The following is a 19,478-nucleotide window of genomic DNA, read 5'->3' as shown; positions in this document are numbered from 1 at the left end:
AGCAAAGAAATAAGAGTTAATCAAATTGAGATGGTGATAAAATGACAGAAAAAATGTTTGTACTTCTGAAACACAGTGGTGGGTGAGAAGAGCTGGTCTTCATTTTTATTTGTAGATAAGTAGCAGAGTCCTTGTCTTTGGCCCAGTGATCCCATTACTACATACAGCAACTTCTTGTAATATGTTAATTATAGTTCTCTTGATATCTGCAACAATTTTATAATTACTAAAATATGACTTTTTTATTCCTTGTCTCTTACTTTAGCTGCCGTGGCTTCTGTTCTGCTTCTGGAAATGGAACATGGACAGGACATTCCCTTCTCGTCTATAAGGTGCTGTTAGCCAGTATTTCAGCTTCACAACATGCAGCACCTTCCTTCAGCTTCAGTGTAACATTTTGAGGCTTTCTGGGAAAGCTTAACCTTGTATTTGGTAATCAGTACTGAACAGCCAATGTGCCAATAGCCCATCTGTGATGGATGAAACTATTTACACTGTTTTATTTACTAAACTGTTACTTTTCCACATGCCTAATGACTGACATCAGTCTAGTCAGAACACTACTTTTTAAGTAAGTGCGATGACAATGCTCTGTTTATAAGAATAACCATTCGTGTATTTGCTTATGAAACAACTAAAGATAGTAATGACATCAAGATATATACTGTGAGAGAGGTTAATGTAATAGAGAATGGAACAGCAGGACAACAAAAGTTGGGCCCCAGTTCACCATGCTGCAGTAAGAAATTATGTCAAGTCTGTGGAACGGTTTATTGAGACACTGGGTGTGGAACAGCTAGAAATTGAAACTAGTGATGGCCTTAGAAATACTCCACTCCTTCTTGCAGTCTCTACTGCAAGCCAACAAACAATAGAAGTTCTTGTACATCTTGGGGCCAGTGTTTCTGCAGTCAACAAGCTCCTGCATGGTGTGGTAGAAATCAGTGCACTGCATGGATATATGGACCTGCTGGAATATTTTATCCAGCTTGATAACCCAAGCTTGAATGTGTACCAAAGACTTGTAACATTTTTAACTTCCGATAATGATAAAGAATCCTTGAGTGCAGCAAAAGCCATTGCATATCTGATCAGTAGGAAGGAAAATGAATTTAGTATCTTAGCCCAGAATTTCATAGACAATGGTTTAGTTTCTGTTCTAATCAATGTGCTTAAAAGAAACAGGGGACAAGATGCCATAGAAAAGGCATTGGATATCTTAAATGAAATTCTGAAAGATGCTGCTGTTAAACAGATGGTCTTCCAAAGCAATGGTTTCCCTGTACTTATGTCTATAATATATAAAGAAATTCATAAAGGATTAACACAGCTCCTTCATGGGGCTGTTGCTGCCATACATGAAATTGCTTCAGACTGTGATTATAGTGAGGCACTTTTCTCAGCTGATGTAATACCTGTTATCACAAAGGTGCTTCATATGGCCACAGACATAAGCAACCATTTTAGCAATGAAAACAGCAACAATATTCTATTAGGAGCAGTGAAGACTCTGGGAATGGTGGCGACAGGCAGTGCAAGCTGCAAGAAGGCAATTGGTAGTGAGCAAGGATGCCTTTCCGCTTTGCTGTTGCTTTATGAAAAATATCAGTCAAAAGGATTACTTCTAACTTTAAATGAAACTGTGGCAAGCATCATATCAAACAATAAGAATAACCAAGATTCCTTTATCCGTAAACATGGAACACGACATCTGATTCAAATGCTGAAGCTGAAAAGCAAGAATCTGCAGCTCAGTGCTATGAAAACTCTAAGCAGGTGAATTTAAAACAAAATGCTTATTTTACCCAGCACCAGAACTATTTCATTTTTTTTGTTCCAGATGATATTTATTGAACAAAGTCTTATTGTTATGGATGCAACTGTAAGTATGTGCAAATCTCTCACATATTCCCAAGAAAGAGCTATGTTAGGTACCAGCTACTAGATAAGACTCTTCCTTATCAAGGCACTGACTGCAAGGTAAGATTACTACTTTCTTTCCATATATAGTACTCATTGCTGGGTAATCTACTTTTTGTGTCAGTCTATTTTATTGTACTGATTTGTATTTTACTGATCTTACTCTGCTGACTGCTATTGCACTTCTGCTTTCTTCCACTTACAACTACTTCTTGCTGAGTTGTCTGTTATTGTACTGCAATCTGGCTGGTTACTGTTTTTTTGCACTTTTGCTAACATTATAGTTTCATAGTTTCATAGTATAGTACTAGGCTATCTGCCCTGGGGCATTTGTAAACCTAGCCATAGTGATGTGGCTTTTGCCACCCCATGAAATGGTACAAAAATGTACAGAATAAATCTAGAATACTGTGCCTCTGTTTAGTAGTGACACAGTGAAGGTCCCTTTATATAATAGAATTAGTTTACTGTGCCCCTGTCTAGTAGTGACACAGATGTGACCCCTGGGGTAAACTTACGATCTCCCATCCACTCATCAAGATTTCTCTTGAAGAGAGTCAGTGAGGGGCTCTGCCTAATACGAACTGGGATCCTGTTCCAAAGCATGGGAAGCCTCTAGGTTATGAATCTATCCCTCCAGCATGTCCTATTCATACTTGTGCCGAGGTTTAAGTCTTTAGCTCTAGTGGTCCTGATGGATTTGGATTTTTTGAGGTGGAGCATGTCCATCAGATCCTGATTGGACATGGCCTTGTACGTCAGGCAGAGATCACCTCTGAGCAGGCGGTATGCTATTGAATAGAGCTGAAGTTTCTTTAGTCTGGCAGAATAAGACATATGTTGGAGACCCTTGATCCTTTTGGTGAGGTACTTTTGTGGTCTCTCCAGCTGTTGCAAATGCCGGGTGAGGTACATACCAAATGGGGCATTGTACTCAATCATGGGTCTGATGAGGGAGGAATATAGAGGTACAATGACATCCTTGGATCTGGATGTGAATCCCTTCATGATGAGGTGTGCAAGGTAGAATGTTTTACTAACCACTTTGGCAACGTGGGTGTCAAATGAGAGGTCGCTGTCTACTTGGGTCCCTAGGTCTCTGATTACTTTTTCCGTACTCAGTGGGTTGTCTATGTGATAATTTGTGGGTACTTTGTTTTTTCCAAAAGGGATGACTATACATTTTTTGGCATTTAGTTTAAGGCCGTGACTACGGCACCAGTTGTCCGTTTCAGTGAGGCCTTTTTGTAGGATGTGTGTGTCTGCTGGTGTATCGACTATGGCGCCTAGTTTGCAGTCATCTGCGAACTTTGTCAGCCACAGCCCTCCCATGTTTGCTTTAACATCTGAGAAATAAATGCCGAACAAGAGGGGTCCCAGGATAGATCCCTGTGGGACACCACTTGTGACTGGCTTTGAGTCTGACATTGCTCCAGCGATTTTAACTTTATGGGTTCTGTCCTTTAGCCAGTTTGCAACCCATCTAGTGACATAAGGGTTTACTTTTAAGCTGTTTAGCTTATCTATGATGCCTGAGTGGGGTATTGTGTCGAAGGCCTTAGCCAAGTCCAGGTATGCTGTATGGACTGCTTTGTCTTCATCAATGGCTCTAGTGACTGTTTCGAAAAAGTCAACCAGGTTTAAAAGGCAGGATCTGCCCTTTACAAAGCCGAACTGGGTGGGGTCAAGTGTCTGTAGGTCCCCTATGTCTCTGTTTATGAGTTCCATAATGATTCTTTCTATAGCTTTGCAGACCAGGCTAGTTAAGCTTATGGGGCGGTAGTTTCTAGGGTCTGTAGAGGCACCCCCCGTGTGGAGTGTGACCACTGTTGCTGTACGCCAGTGTTCAGGTACATATCCCGAAGTAAGGCTAAGGTTAAATAGCATTTTTATGTGTGGGTTTAGCTCCTCTTGGAGTTCACGTAACACGCACCCCGGGATACCGTCAGGTCCCATTGATGCTGTGTTTTTTGCTTTGTTTAGGGCGGTTTTTCACTTGGACATCTGAGATGACAGGGAGATTACATTCAGCTGGGATAAGTATTTCTTCTTTTGGGGATGAAGGAGGGGAGAAATTTGCACTGAACCTGTCAGCCAGAATGTTAGCAATATCTGTGGGTTCAGTGTACTTTTGTTGTTGTGAACCAACTCTGAGCATATCTGAGGGTTTCACCAGGTTTCTAACATAGCTGAAGAAGGCTTTGTGGTTATCTTTAGTGTCCTTAGCGATTTTTCTCTCAAAGTTTGCCTTGGATGTTTTTATGAGAGAACGTAGTTTTCTGCTAATGTTGATCAGAGATGTCTTCCCTTCATGGGATTTCGCTCTGACGTGCAGTAGCTTCCTTCTTTTGTTATACAATTTGTTTATGGCTGAGGTCCACCAGACAGGACGCTTACATTTGGTGGAGAGGGACTTGGATTTGTTTGGGATTGCATGATCCATGCATTCTTGGAGATGTCCATAGAAAGCATTTGTGAAGGATTCGGCATTGTGGGATGTGGTATCCACTGGCACAGTGGGTTTAAAGGATACCATCTCAGTCTTAAGAAGAGTGAAGTCTGCTTTTGAGAAGTTTTTCACTGTGGTCTTTTGTGCTGGGGTGGAGGTGGGATATGTATATCCAGGGTGATTAGTTTGTGGTCAGATCTCACTAGTGAGGGGTATACTTCGGTGTGGAGCATTTTGTCCCCATGTTTGTGATGATCAGGTCTAGTATATTATCTACCCTAGTGGGAGAGGTGACTAGTTGTTCCAGTGCATTTGAATTTATGAATTCCAGGAACCTTTGAGCTAGGGTATTAGGGCTAGAATAATGTACCCAATCTATGTTTGGGTAGTTGAGGTCTCCCAGTATGATGGTATTTTGTGATACATTCATATCCTCCAATGTCTTCAGGAAGGCTGAGTGGGGTTCTTGAGATTGGGAGGGTGGTCTGTAACATGCTACCAGTTGTATAGCAGTTTTACCTATGGTTAGTTGCACCTGTATGGTCTCTGATGCTTCATGTGTTGCTACTAACCTGGAGGTGTGGGTGTCCTTTATGAATATGGACACTCCCCCTCCCTTTGTGGTTCGGCCCGGGTTTTGGGGCCGAAAAGCATGATACGAGGTATAGCCTGGTAGCGCTGGGGTGCTCTCAGGAGCCTTGAACCAGGTTTTAGTTACTGCACAGACGTCGATGTTCTCCATGCTGAGGAGTGCATCAAGTGCCTGCATCTTGAGATTTAGACTTCTGGCGTTGAGCAGCATTACCCTTAGTTTCTTTCCATTTTGATGACTTTACTCCTATTTACACCTCTCAATATCTTAGCACAAGAAATCTGGAGAGAACCATGGTGGTACAAGCACCCAAAATCAGCGATAGGTTTTAAATATTGCAATTATAAGCTTAGAAAGTTGATAAAATAACAGGCTTTGCATTTGTCTGCATTTTCTGAAGGATATGAAGTTTGAAACTCAAATGTCTGTCGTTACTTATTGACTTCAAACCTCAACAATTTACCAGATAACAGACTAATAATCTAAGTAAGTAAATATTCTCACACTACTGCACCAATTATGCTGAGGAAGTTAAAAATCCTTGCCTAAGCCTCCCCGACACCATATCTCTCAAATGTCCAGAACTTCACAGAATATCCAGAATTTTGCCTCATATTTCTGGTCATTTCCTTATAAAATTTGTGGTTTTCTGATAAATCACAGAAGACTAAAGTCAGCAAATAATGACAGACATCTGAGTTTCAGACTTCATATCCTTCAAAAAATGCATGCTAATCCAAAATCTGCTATTCTACCAGCTTTCTTCAGCCTTTCTCCCCCCCCATTATTTTGGCTTTGACCACAATTCTTGTCCTGAGAGGATGAGATGTGTGCCTGACACCTATTTAGAAGACCTAAGCCACCTAGAGATAAATGTATGCATACACCCTCACATATTACTGCAGATAATCACCATGACCCCAAATCTGAACCCCTAAATTCATATAGGCCTTCTTTGAAGGCTACAGTCTGAGTTATATGTGACTCCATCACTTACCAGACAGGATATGAAAAGAGTTACTGACAGCTGTTGCTCTAGTGCAAGGATTAGAGACACTGTGTAGGCCCTCAAGACCCTGACTATCCTATACTAAATATGAGTATGATTATGCTGTTACCCCTATGGGAGTGGATAACCTTGGGTAGTCTACCTATGCCTCTATAAAACGCTAAAGCTGAAAAGTATTCTTCCTTCTCTAAGAATGATGTCTAAGGTCAAAGATAAAATAATTGGCCATAATAATTGGCTTGTTAGCCATTGTCATTCTAGGGGATCCAGTATGTTTACCTGAGAGTAGGTAGACCCTTCTGCTTTGCTAAGGAGTGCCTGCACTTCTTGGCTTCAGGCTTTCACAACCTTTGCTTCTCCCATGGTAGATTTTAGGAATTTTTGAACTCATTAGAAAATCCACACACCTAATTCCAACTTCAATGCTAGAAACTTAAACAGCAAAACTTTGCATCTTCAGGCATGCCTCAGCCCTGAAGTAATACATGTTTGTATAAATACTGACTTCAGAAGAATGACAGCCCTCTCTTCCCAGGATATTATGCCTACCATACACTCAGGATAACTAGAAAGTGTAGGGGGCATATCCATAGTTATTGGCACCCCATTGTCTTACAGCATGATACTGCATGTTGCCAGAGTAGAACTTACAGATGTCCAAGTGTATCTCAATAAAACTTCCTATCATCTCATTGCTAATTAAAGACTCCTTTCCATGTTCCCTACAAAACATAATGATAATCTAAATATTTTCAATAAGCTCCATCTGATGATATGGGCAAGTGACAGCATAGCCAGATGGAGTTTTGCAAAGAATGATATGTCCTTTGACTATCAAACTGATTTCTACAAGATGCTTGTACTACAAATGTATTAGAGCTGTATGACATTTGTATATAAAACGGATTCTGTACAATGATTGTGCTGAAAATGTATTTGTGAACTTTGCTTGTGTTGAAATGTATCAACAGTTCTCCCTGCTGTATTTTTGTAGCAGAATTAAATGTATATGTTTTAATAGAGGATACTGGCACAGCAGAGCTACTTTAAGAAAAATAAAAAAATGTAAATGAGCTGTTGAAACCATTAAAAGGCACACCACAGTGCTGAATATGACTGGAAACGCTGGGTCTGTGGAAGGTCCATTAGCTCAGTGAAAATAGTGGAGGTCCCAGGTACTTCCATAAACATTTGGATTTATATTGTAGTCATCTGTGCTGACTTCCTGTCTCAACTTCAAAGTGGAATACTGTGAGAACCAGATGAGGTCATTCTGCCTGCCCTCTTGGAAATCATATTTTAGATATTATAAAGATAAATCTCAGAGTATAGAGTATTCTGTTTGGGAAGCCTGTCTAAAAAGACCCTCACCCACAGCATCTTGCCTTGTGGAAGTAAGTAACTTAACTAGGGAACAGTAAAATTCTCTTAGATTCAGTCAGGAATATGGTAAAGCTTAGTTTAGATATTGTTTTTCTTTATTTGTCTGAATCTGTCCATCAGTGTTCTTTTCAATATTTCCTTTGATCTGAACTTTATGGTTTACTGTGAATATATATTCAGTATTTTCATGTACTTTTATTATTATTAAATATATTTAAAACTTTTATTGGGGCTGGTACTTGTAGAAAGTATCTAACCTTGACAGTACTTATATTTATTTGCTGACATTGTGTGGGCCACTCCAGAAGTCCTAGCCATCTTAGTGAACTACTACTATATGCATTAGCATTAATATTACACTGTATAATTAGATACTCTTTTAAGAGCCTTATAGTAGCTGATTGGTGGCAGTGATAACTACCTTCTAGTCTAGGCAAAGTTGATAGAGCAGGTAATCTGTGTCAGCCTTTCCCAGGTGTGTGTGTGTGTGTGTGTGTGTGTGTGTGTGTGTGTGTGTGTGTGTGTGTGTGTGTGTGTGAAAATTAAATCTTAAAGAGTGTGTGTCAGCTACTTGGGACAGGAACATGAAGCACTGGGTTTACAGAGAGGATGCTGGAGGACTTGGCTTTGACACTTGGCTGAGGACCTAACTCTCTTGGCTGAGTGTGCTCCCTGTGTGCTCTTGAGGGAAATTGTACTTAATGCAGAGAGGTCTGCATCTGGAAGTACCGAGTGTATCCATTTGTATTCCAAGTGCATGTCCCTCTCCAGTGCCAGTAGTGAGGATTCAGTCTCCTTGATTACTGGCCCAGCGTGGGGACGACATATATTGGTGGTCATTACATATTGGTAGCAGTGGTGGACATCACAGTCCTCATCAAGCCTAATACCATTTTCATTAGAGACTTTAATTACTTTTTTCTCTAGCTCTCTGCCTGATAGCAAACTTATATAATGCCTAAGGAAAATGCCCAAGAATTGACTGTCTCTGAACCCACCAGTGGTGTTAACCTCCTTCACCTTGGCCTTACAGATCTCCTCATTCTTGTTCATTCCTACTTGTGTCTACTTTCTTGTTAGATTTTTGATCACATAGCTGTAATGTTTATCCCTTCATAAAACAAATTCATTACTATTTACAGATATCCTGGACAAGCACAAGAGGCATATTCCATAAAACTGATCCACTCAGGATGCCACCATTGCCTTGGCCTACTGCTCAGAATTCTACTCATTTATAAATAGATGTACCAAAAAGATTGTTTCTGTATGGCTAAAGAAAGGTAGTAAATTCAAACATAAGTGAGCACAGTAAAATATAAATCAGTTTTATGGGAAAAAGAAAATGCTCATAACTCTGTATAAAAAAATCCATTTCCCACACTTTAAAAGCAACTTGAAAGTATTCAGCAAGACTCTCATGCATAAAATCAGAGAGTGCAAAGTCAGTTTTGAACTATGAATTGCTTCCAGTACTAGGGAAAATCTGCAAGGCCTTTTTCAGCTGCATTAGGAAATTCAGAAATAATATCCAGTGCTGCAAAACCACAGCTAACAGCCTTTCTGATAACATTAGCTCCGACTTCATATCTCCAGCTCATGGCATCTTCTCACAATGTCTCTGCAGACTGTATCACCTGAACAAGGGATTTCTGCTTTTTCCAAAACTTAAAGCATTAGCTTTGTGGGTCCTGACAATATTTTAGACTGTCTGCTGGCAAGTATCAAACATCACATATCCCAGACTGTACTAAATCTGTTTAACATTAATACCTCCACAGGCTATGCATCAGAATCTTGAAGAATATCCACAGTTGCCCTCTTACGCAAGGGCAGTCCTGTAAAAGACCTGAGTGACTACATGCCTATGAGACTTGTAACATTGTCTACAAAGTTGTGGCATACATTATCTCTGAACTAATTAACAATGGCATAAATAACCTTCAGACCCTCAATACTATCTCATGTGGACATTTTAAGGGTAGGCCATGCCTACTCAACCTAGTTGACTTTTTTGACAAAGTCTCAGAAGGTCTGGGCAGGGATCAGACCATCCATACCACCTACCTCAATCTTGCTAAATAAAGCCTTTGACACCATTCCGCATATAGGCATCATAAACAAGCTCTCTATTCTCAACATTAAACATAACATCAAAAATCCAAAAGCAAAGGCTTCCGATGGTCAATAAAGGCAGTCTTTATTGACCATCAGAGGCCTTTACTTTTTTATTTTTGGTGTGTTGTTGGCATTGGTTCTACATTTTTTATTCTCATTAAACATAACATCGTCCACTGGACAGCTAATTAGCTTACAGACTGAACTCATGTAGTCCAAGTATGTGGTATCTCTTCTTGCCATAGAAATTTTACTGGCAGCGTCCAGCAGGGTTAAGCCTTGAGTCTTATCCTGTCTGGCATTTACTTGTCAGAGGTAAAACTGGACATCCAGTGTTTATGGATAACCAAGTTTGTGGATGACTGCAATGTAGGTGTTGTTTTCAACTTATCCCATGATACTCAGTTCTTCAGCATGAACTAGATCAGACCTACACCTGGGAATGCTAATCAAATGCAAACTCTAAATGCTACACAGTAACCATCAGAAAAACCCTCTACCCCTTGCTGTTATCATATTGATGGTGCTCCTGTTAAACCAGACCCCATGGTTAGTGACCTAAGTACCACACTGACAATGAGCTCCCTTTTGACCACTAAGTCTTAGATGTGGTAAGAAAACCCATCTGTTTTGCAGAACTTTTTTGTTGTGGGATCTCGTATAGGTCAAGAGATGTCTTTAATCACCTTTACTCTTCCATCAGTATGAATACAATGTCACCTTTGGAATTTACCCTTCTAAATACCTTACACAAATTAAAATGCCTCAAAAATTCCTAACTAAAAAAAAATCTGGTTTAACTCACTTAACCTACCCCAACAGACCATAAACTGTATCCTGCTACTCAGTCTTCTACAGGGTCCTGAGAGGCAATCTTTGCTAAGCATTTTCTGTTGTCAAAGATCCCCTACTTTTCAATCTACTTTATTTCCACAGATCAAATAGCTCAACTAACTGCTTCAAGGACATACACCTCCACTGTAAAATCGGCAATGTCTGTTGGCACAATGGATTTCTTATCTAATTTGTCCTTTACCTTTGGAATATACTTCCTCTGCACAAAAAGCAGAGTACCTACCTAAAACTTTTAAAAAATGAACTTAAATGACTCAGTGGGTAAATATAAAGTCATGTCTGGTATTAATTCTAATGATCTCCTATCCAGAAGGAACTAGTCTATCCTTATCATTTCAAGCACGGTCAGACTAAGATTATCAATGGCTCTCCAGCCTTTATCTTACTATAATCCATGAACCTGTATGTTGTTATATAGTTTTGCTTTCACTGCACTACTACAACTACAGAAAGTAACACATGTTTATATTTTTATCAGTTCGTGGATACAGGAAATTTGTATGCAGTTTGCACAAATAAAAAGGAACAGATTTTCTGTGAAGAGCATTCTACAATGCCATGTGCTTTTTTACATTTGAGAGATAAACGCTACCAATTCTCTTTTCTGATTTAATACTGCTTAAAAATGTTAACAGATAAAACTTTACTGAGTGTTGCATAGTTTGGATTGTTGTGATTCAGTGAAGTTATGTCAACATATACAGCTCTCCTCCTGGAAAATTTTAGTACCAAGTATGACGGCTAACTATTCATAGGCTTCAAAGATGTAGAGTTGCCTTGGTATAATATAAATAAAATAAGATGTATATTTAGTAGACTTCATCTTGTACTGGGTAAGAATGATCAGAGGAAGAATGACTGGATAAAAAGTTATTAGCAGCTAGAGAGATAACTGGAGAGATGCTTGGGATGCTCAGCTGGTAGAAAAAGGTACAATATTTTGATCAAGTGTCTGGGAAATGTTTGTTTTCTTATGCTTTTTTTAGAAACCTGGTTCCATGGCAAATTACAGTTTCACAACAAATTTTACATAGATGTTTTATTAGATTACAGAATAAAAGTAATGGATTAAACTAGATTGTTAAGCTATTTACTCTTCCTGCAGGTAGGCACTTATAAGTAATAAAGATACAGATCTTTGGACTAGACACAAAATAAAATAATGAATAACCAGTACTATCAGAGGTGTATTTTGTATCTTTAGACGAATAAGTGGTTCAACGGACAAACTACAAAGAGAAAATGCAGACAAAAGACCTTTAGTTAAGAGGTGCAGACAAGCTTGAGTATAAATTGTTACGAGCTTCTGAAATGTGCATAATGAGGAAACAGTCAAATGCAGTACTTCATAATGGCTAGAAAGAGCTGTAGATTAAAAAGAAACAGTTGTCACAGGGTCAGAGCTGAAATGAATATATACTGAGCGGAAGCCAACAGTGATGAATTTTAAATGTTCACAGGTTGATACTAAGCAAGCAGTCACAAGGACCAGTAAGAGTCTAGATAAATACGTTCCTTGAATTTTTGTGTAATTCAGTAGTGCTCTATACAAGATAACCTATAGATAATTAATGACTTCCAATCCAATTATTGTGATTAACTTCGAAAATGTTAGAGTACTGCTTTGTTTGAAATGTAAGGGAATACAGTGAGTTAGATACTTATCGTGCCAATGAGACTCATTTATTTGCTGATGTAGAGTAAAATCCTTGGTACAAATAGATATCTGAGGAGCCATTAGTTCTGCAAACTTGAAGGAGGGTGAATAATTAGGGGTCTTTCATGGCTTGAAAAGCAAGGCAGAGGTCACAGCAAAGGTTTCAACAGAAGATGGAGTGCAATGAGAGGGCTGTAAGTCTAGCCAGGCACTCCCTATGCTGTGGAATAAAATCCCGGTCCATGTGAGGCAGAGCACCTCGCTGGCTCTGTTCAAGAGAAATCTTGACCTGTGGATGGGAGATCGTAGGTTTATCCCGGGAATCATCTCTGTGTCACTGCTGGACAGAGGCACAACAAACTAATGGGCACAGTATTTTTTCATATAAGGGGTGGCGTAAGCCACAAAAATTTGGGCTAGGCTTATAAATGCCTTAGGGCAGATAGCCTAGTATAAACCTATGAACCTATGAACCTATGAACTAAGGGACTTTAGACTAGTGATCTTTCTACTTAAGAATCTCTGAGGTCTAGAAAGCTACACAACATGTTTAAAAAGGTTTATGCTGAAAGGAGCATTATAGCCAATGGTCCTTATGAGGGATAATTAAAAGGGAATTAAAACTTCATTAGTACATGAGGAAATGCCTTTGGAAATTAGTTGGGGCAGACAGAAGGATTTCTAACCAACTGTGGAGACATGATTACCAAATGATTGTAAATTGTTCACATTGGTGCTAAAGGCCATTATGATAGTATCAGTTTGAAAGGGTGTGTCATTTATATTATAGGAGATGGGAAATATTTGTTTACCACCTAGAACCAGTCTACATTTCTTAGCTGATAGCTTAAGATCATAGTTAGTTCACCAAGGGTTGGCACAGTCAAGCCCTTGTTGAAGTAAATTTGTGTGCTGGAAGGTGAGCTGACAATTGTTCCCAATTTGCAGTCATTAGGGTTGACTACCATCATGGATTTTCCAGGACAGTCCTGTTTTTCAGTTTTGTGTCCTGTGTCCTATACAGTACCTGTCCCAGGACATAAAAAGTCCTGGATTTGAGATTTGGCAGAGAATCGACTGGATTTTAAATTTTATTACCAGTACTGGGCAGAGTTTACTTGTTGTAATGCCCATCTTACCAGTCAGGCACTCCGGATTGTGTAGAATGTTGTGCATTTACATAGCCAAGAGTCACTTTTTTGCTGTTTTGCACTGAACAGTGGTGGTTCTGGTTTGTGTTTTTTGATTGGCTCATATACTACAATGACAGCCAATCTGCATTCCAGTATATGAGCAAATCTGATAACTTCCAATGCAAAGTGAGCCAATGGGGACACACACAGAAGTCATCCAATGGTGTGCTGCTACAGTTTATGCGCCGCTGCAACACCTTTGTAAAGGGTATTATGGGAAACCATTTGCTGGATAATCTTGGTGGCTTTTCTGTTGCACTTGGATTCATTTTTATTCATGATCATGCCTGCCTACTCTACAGCACAGGGTGTTGTGGACTTGTGGAGCTGAAGTGAAGAGCGACAACGACTGGCACCTTTAAAATAAAATAACTACAAACTAGTGAATAAGAAAGGTGAGCTATTTAATGTTAACGCTTGCTGAAAATTCCTGAAATAATTGAATATTTGATTTTTTGATGTTGTTTGTATTGCTTTAATTTTGTTCCACATTGATAGCATCTGTCACACAGTTAGTGTTATATTAGTTAGCATTAAGATTTTTTTTTTTTACATATCCATGATAAACATGATAAATAATTCTGAATCATATCAACTCATCAAAATCATAGCTCTCAAGTAATCAGGGACAAATCTTACCAGAGTCAGAGACAAATCCTGAAATAATCAGAGACACTTTTAAAATATTAGTACTATTAACACAAGAGAGTGACTGGATAAGAATATGTGAATTATTATACAATTTCTGAAGTAAAAGAAGTCTGTAACTCTAATTATTATCATTATTTATGTGTATCTCAGCGCCTTTTATTCAAAAGTGAATCAGTTTTAGGAGGGATTAAAAGTGACAGAGCTGAGATTTGAGGCTATAAAGTAATGCATTTTAACCATCCTGCAAGTTTCCTAGTTGAAGTTGTTGGTAAGCTGTTAGTAAGTGTTCCACATTTTGCAGGTTGAAGGTTGAGAGCTAGAGCTGCTTTCTTCAGTTAATTAGGCAGAGTTACATTTTATGGCTCCATCTGCCAAGGTAAGAATAGGGCTCATTTGTTATTATCTTAGAGAAGTTTATTTATTTATTTCCAGCTTGATTACCGGGAAGTCCACTGGGCCCAGAGAGCCCGTTTTCAATGGAGGCCCGGGGAGAAAAGCTCCATGAAACAGATTACACTAAAGATAGCAGTCCAGTAAAAAGAAAAGTACAAATACAAATACATATCAAATAATACAAAGCGTGAGCAATATTGCCCATAGTGGAAAAATATCATGCAGGTACATTTTAACAAATTCACACAGTTAAAGTCAAAAGTCAAAAGCTATTTACAATATTTACAGAGTGTGAGAGATCGTATGGGAATTAGCTATAGAAGGTTATAGCCAGCTATAAGGCGCTTAGGAACTCAGGAGGATACCCTCCCACGGGCTTTTGTTAAAAAAAGTTCTAGGTAAGGAAAATGCAGTTACATTTCCATTTGGAGGAGAGGTAAGTCATTTAGTATTTACATATTTGTTTATTGATTTACTTATTTATTGACATTTGATTGCTGGGAAAGCCTGAGTGGGTAGGTTGTCTCCAGACCATTCATTTGTGTAACTGAACACTTCACAGTTTTAGTTCATAAAGGAGAGGATGTGGATGGGTTGGAAATACTGGTAAATGCCTTTTTTTGTTTAAATAGTTGATCATCATTTAGTAATTTTCTGCTAAGTAGAAGTATTTCTGTGTAAGAGGTTGCAATCTATGAATTGTTTCTGCAGATATAATTTATTTTATTTACTGACATTTGATTAACAAAAAAGTCAGACAAACTGGGTAATCCGACTGTGTGTGAACTGACTGCTTATTGTAGAACGGAAGTGATTTTTATGCTGATTACTGCACAACAAGTTTAATTTGATGGAAGACTGTTGTGGACTATGGTTTTAATTTTGAGTTAGATGCAGCTTCTTTAATAGGAATAATCAGCAATGCCATTCTAGAGTGTCATACTTACTGTGTAGCAAATGTAGGTTGATAAAAATGTTTTAGTAACTTTTGTAACGAATTACACTGCAGTCAGCAATTGTACTGCAGTCACAGTGATATCCAAGAAGAGAGGTTTGTGCTTATTTAGGGAGTGTGAATTGGTGCAAAAGCTGTGAAATTCAATTCTGCAGAGACCGTCTTAGCCATGCTACACAGAAGTGGTACATTTTTGAGCAGTGCAAAAATAGGGTCTTACACATTTTGGCTATTTGTCACACATTGTTAGGGTCTATATTCCAGATTGGCCCCTTAAGAGGTTGAGACCTATGCTGCCCATTCAAAACATGCTTTAAATACCGGTAATTCATTTTTTGATAGGTTGTACTTAAAAGTTACATTTTTTTTTTTTTGAATAACATTAAAGCTTCTGTTTCCATTTCTGCTATTTAGTGTTTTACTGTTTTAGCCTTATTCATTTATTTTCATGATACTGAATGTGTTTTGTTGAGTGTTGTATTCTTAATCGATACGAGTAAAGGCATTGGAAGTGTGGACAGTGATTCAGATCAACATTGTGTAGCCATGCCACCCAAGAAGGCAAAGGCCAAAAAGCTAAAAAGAGAATGTTTTGTCATGAATGGCAAATTGATTTTGCATGGTGTGAAGCAGTCCAGGACAACATCTTCACTGCTCACTACATGCTTCATAAAAAGAGCATATCGGTGGCGTATGGTGGAAAAAGTGACTTGCTAACTCATAGCTTTTCGCAGGCGCACATAAAAGCACACCATTCCATGAAATCAGCTGCCATTGACGTTTTTTTCAAGAGAGCAGCATCGTTAACTGGAGATGATAAAAAGGTAATGGCAGCAGAGTTGGTGACGATCTATCATGCCATGTGCCATCACATTTCTTACAGTGCTAAGATTGATCACCAGCTGTATCCTGACTCAGCCATTTGCAAGAAGATAAACTGTGGATGCACTAAGGCAGAGACTTTGGTGACCAGTGTCCTTGCTCTGAAGTCAGTTGAGTCAATCATTAAGGACTTGACTAAGGACACATTGCGATTTTCAGTGTCGACAGATGCATCAAATTTGAAGAATTGCAAGATGTTTCCCATATGTGTCCAGTATTTTACTGCATAAAGTGGCTTTAACAAAAAACTTCTTGACTTTGTTGAGTTCATAGACGAACATTATACTTCTGTAGTGAACATGATATTCAAGTCCTGACCGACATTGTGCACATATCATCATATTCAGCCAATAACACCAGTGTCAATTACAGGCACAAGCAGTCAGTCTTCACAGAGTTGCTGAAAAGAAATAACAAGACTATCAAAACCAACTACAATGCATACACGATTCACAATGCACTGAAGAAGGTAATTGACGAACTGGACTGTGATGGTGAAACAACAGTGACATCCTTTTATAGTCACTTCAGTGTATCAGCAAATCGCAAAATGGACCTGAAAAATTTTTTGAATTTGTGGACTTGGAGTACCATAAACTGTTGAGACATGTACCAACCAGATGGCTGTTTCTGGGACCAGCTGTCAATAGGTTATTGGAATCTTGGCTGGCGATCATTTCATATGTTGTTTCTCTAGGCAGTGAATGCCCTAAAAAAATTTGTGCCAATCTGGACATAGAAGACACACATGATCATGAATCATTGAAGATTAAGATCAAGAAAGCTTACTTATGCTTTATGCAAAATCTTTGCAGTGTTTTTGAATTATCTATTCAGAAAGTTGAGTAGGAAGATTTTACATTCATTCAACTGTTTCTGGTAATGTAGGACTTGAGAACAAAAATTGAATCATGCATAGCAGATAAGTTTTTTTGGATCCAAAACATATGCTGTTCTTGAAAATGAAGATATGCAGCCATTTCAGGCATCTGTCATAGAAAATGTTTGTGCTGTTCTCATAAAGGGTTTGATGTACCTGAACAAGTGGTTTAATTTCTCAGAGTCAGAAGACAGTATCGCTTTTGCACTAAGTCACTTGTCACTCAGCAAACCACCAGAATTAAAACATGAAAAAACTGCATGCACTGCCATGGGCTTATTGCAGGAAGTTGACTTGGACGCATTGTACAATAAATTCTGCATGGCTAAAAAAAGCTTAACACGCCTTGTTGCTGATTTGACTCTGCCATCACCATGTGACACATGTCAGAAGTTTTTCTGTGCAGCCCGTACCTCTAAAACATTTCCAGTTGTGTTGGCCACATTGTCATTTCCCGGAAGCAATGTCTTTCTGGAAAGAGTTTTCTCATCGATGAATGCCAAGTGGAGTTTGGAACGAAAACAGAGCCACTGTTGCTTTGGTGAAAGCTGAACCGCAGGTTTTCCAGAAATACAGCATTACCAGCAATGAGTTTTACGACTTTGTTTTGCATTATCACAAGCTGCTGTTATCAGCAGATAGCAGTGAAAAATATTATTGTTGAAAGCGCCCGATGACGTTGAGTGAAATCATACCAAAGAAAGTCTAAGTCTTAGCTAACGCTATTAGACCTAGTATTATTTTTTCACCTGTAGTTCTGTTTGTAGTTCCCTGCATGTACAGTTGTTGATAGCTGTTTTCATACTTCAATTTCTGTTTTTTCAGTCTTCACTGTAGCAAACCAGTCCCACAAGTCACGTGGTGCAATATACAGAATTGTTTTTGATATTTGCTGCTTGTGCTGTTGTTTGAATTATAGATACTACTATAATACTAGACTAGTTGAAATTAAAGTATTAAGTGGATAACTATCTGTTTTAAGTTGTTGTTAGGCCACTATTTCCTGGATCCGTTTATTGGACGTAGCGGATTTTACTGTAGGCTTATTGTTTGTTGTTTCTAGAATACCTGATATCCAATCCAATAAGCAAAAATGCATAAATAATTTAATAGAAATACATTTTTTACAGCAGTTATGTGACAGTTTTGTAAACTAGAAAACTGACACAAAACTGCTGTAAAACATGCATTTTATAACTCAAAATTGCAAAATTTTCCCAGGGTGATATCCCTGGAGCCCCCCCCTCCAAATTTTTCCTTGCACCTTTGCACTTGGTTATCTAGTGCCCTGGATTTTCTCTTTAAAGTGTTGGTAACCCTAAGAGTCATCAGCAAACTTAAGATAATAACAAACATGGAACATTAGAATAGACATTAAAGAGAAAAAGAGAGTTGTTCGTTCCAAGGAAGCTCCTGAAATCTTCACTACATGGATTCTCTTGGTCAATCAATTAGCTATCTAACAGATAACACAGGGATTTACATTGTTTATTAAACTTATCAATAATACATGCATGACCAGTTTATCAGGCAGTGTGATTGGAGTGACCAGTGTACACAATTTCAGTGATCTTTTTTGTTGGGAGAAGTCCTCTTTATCCAGTGCCCCACATCCATGCTAGGTCTACCGGCTACTACAAACCTTCTGAACTTACCCCAATCCTCTGTATTCTGTTGGGGCTGGTTGTGGAACCTAAGGGCATCCTGGGGGTCTTGGCTGTCACCATTCTTTTTGGGGGATTTGTTTTTGTTATGCCCTACTTTCTTTCCCCACCTCCTTCCCTACATTCACTAACCTTGTCTGAGGGGTACTACCCTCATTGGAGCATGCCTCTATTTAGCTAGTGTCATCAATGAAAGTCCTCTGTACCATGACGGGCCCACCTATTTCCCCATGACAACACCTCAGAGGCCTAAGAAACTAATTTAACCTTAGCCTCCTGGACCATAGTTAGGCTTTAACCCTCTATGCCATGGCTTCATTTCAGTAATCTTTTTTTTCCTTGTTTTTTTTTTTTTAATTTAAGCAATCTTTTGCTGAAATTTACAAGGTTAAGGAGACACATGTCTGTATTATAAAAACGAAAACGCAAAATGTCAAACGCTCACATCAGCGAAAATTCGGGAATTCAAATCTCTATTGTGGGGGGCTGTGCCCCCCACATCTCCTGCTAAATATATATTCTAACTCCGAGATTGCACTACAGTGAGGAAAGATCAACTATCCCAATCTTCACTGTACTGCGATCCCAAAAATTACTATCGACTTCCTGCATTTACGCTCATGTGAGCATTCGACATTTTAATTTTTTGTCAATCTAAAGTAGACCTAGGAGACACAATCTCCTCTTGACAAAGCTAAACCTGTTTAGGTCGGTGTCAAAACTTGGATTCAATGAACTCTATAGGCTTATATATAACACTGTTCACACTAATGGGTCAATAATTGTCTGGTGTAGGGCCACCAGCGGAAGCAAAGCTGCATTTCTTCAAACATCAGATACATTACCCAGAGAGATGGGTAATGAGCCACAAAGCATC

At 38.8% G+C, this 19,478-nt stretch overlaps 1 protein-coding gene across 1 annotated transcript in view; it reads left to right on the top strand.

Annotated features, from left to right (window-relative positions):
- Window positions 1-691: 691 nt before the first annotated feature.
- Window positions 692-19,478, top strand: part of LOC122810129 (ankyrin and armadillo repeat-containing protein-like) — a 398,722-nt gene continuing 379,935 nt past the window's right edge. Inside the window, exon 1 of the mRNA XM_044081603.1 lies at window positions 692-1,776. Within this exon, the coding sequence (XP_043937538.1) occupies window positions 692-1,776 (1,085 nt within the window). The remainder of the gene's footprint in view (window positions 1,777-19,478) is intronic.

This window comes from Protopterus annectens, chromosome 8.part1 (assembly GCF_019279795.1).
Source record: "Protopterus annectens isolate FY-2018-M chromosome 8.part1, PAN1.0, whole genome shotgun sequence".
NCBI classification, from domain to species: domain Eukaryota; kingdom Metazoa; phylum Chordata; order Ceratodontiformes; family Protopteridae; genus Protopterus; species Protopterus annectens.
This window is presented reverse-complemented; position numbering and strand designations above follow the sequence as displayed.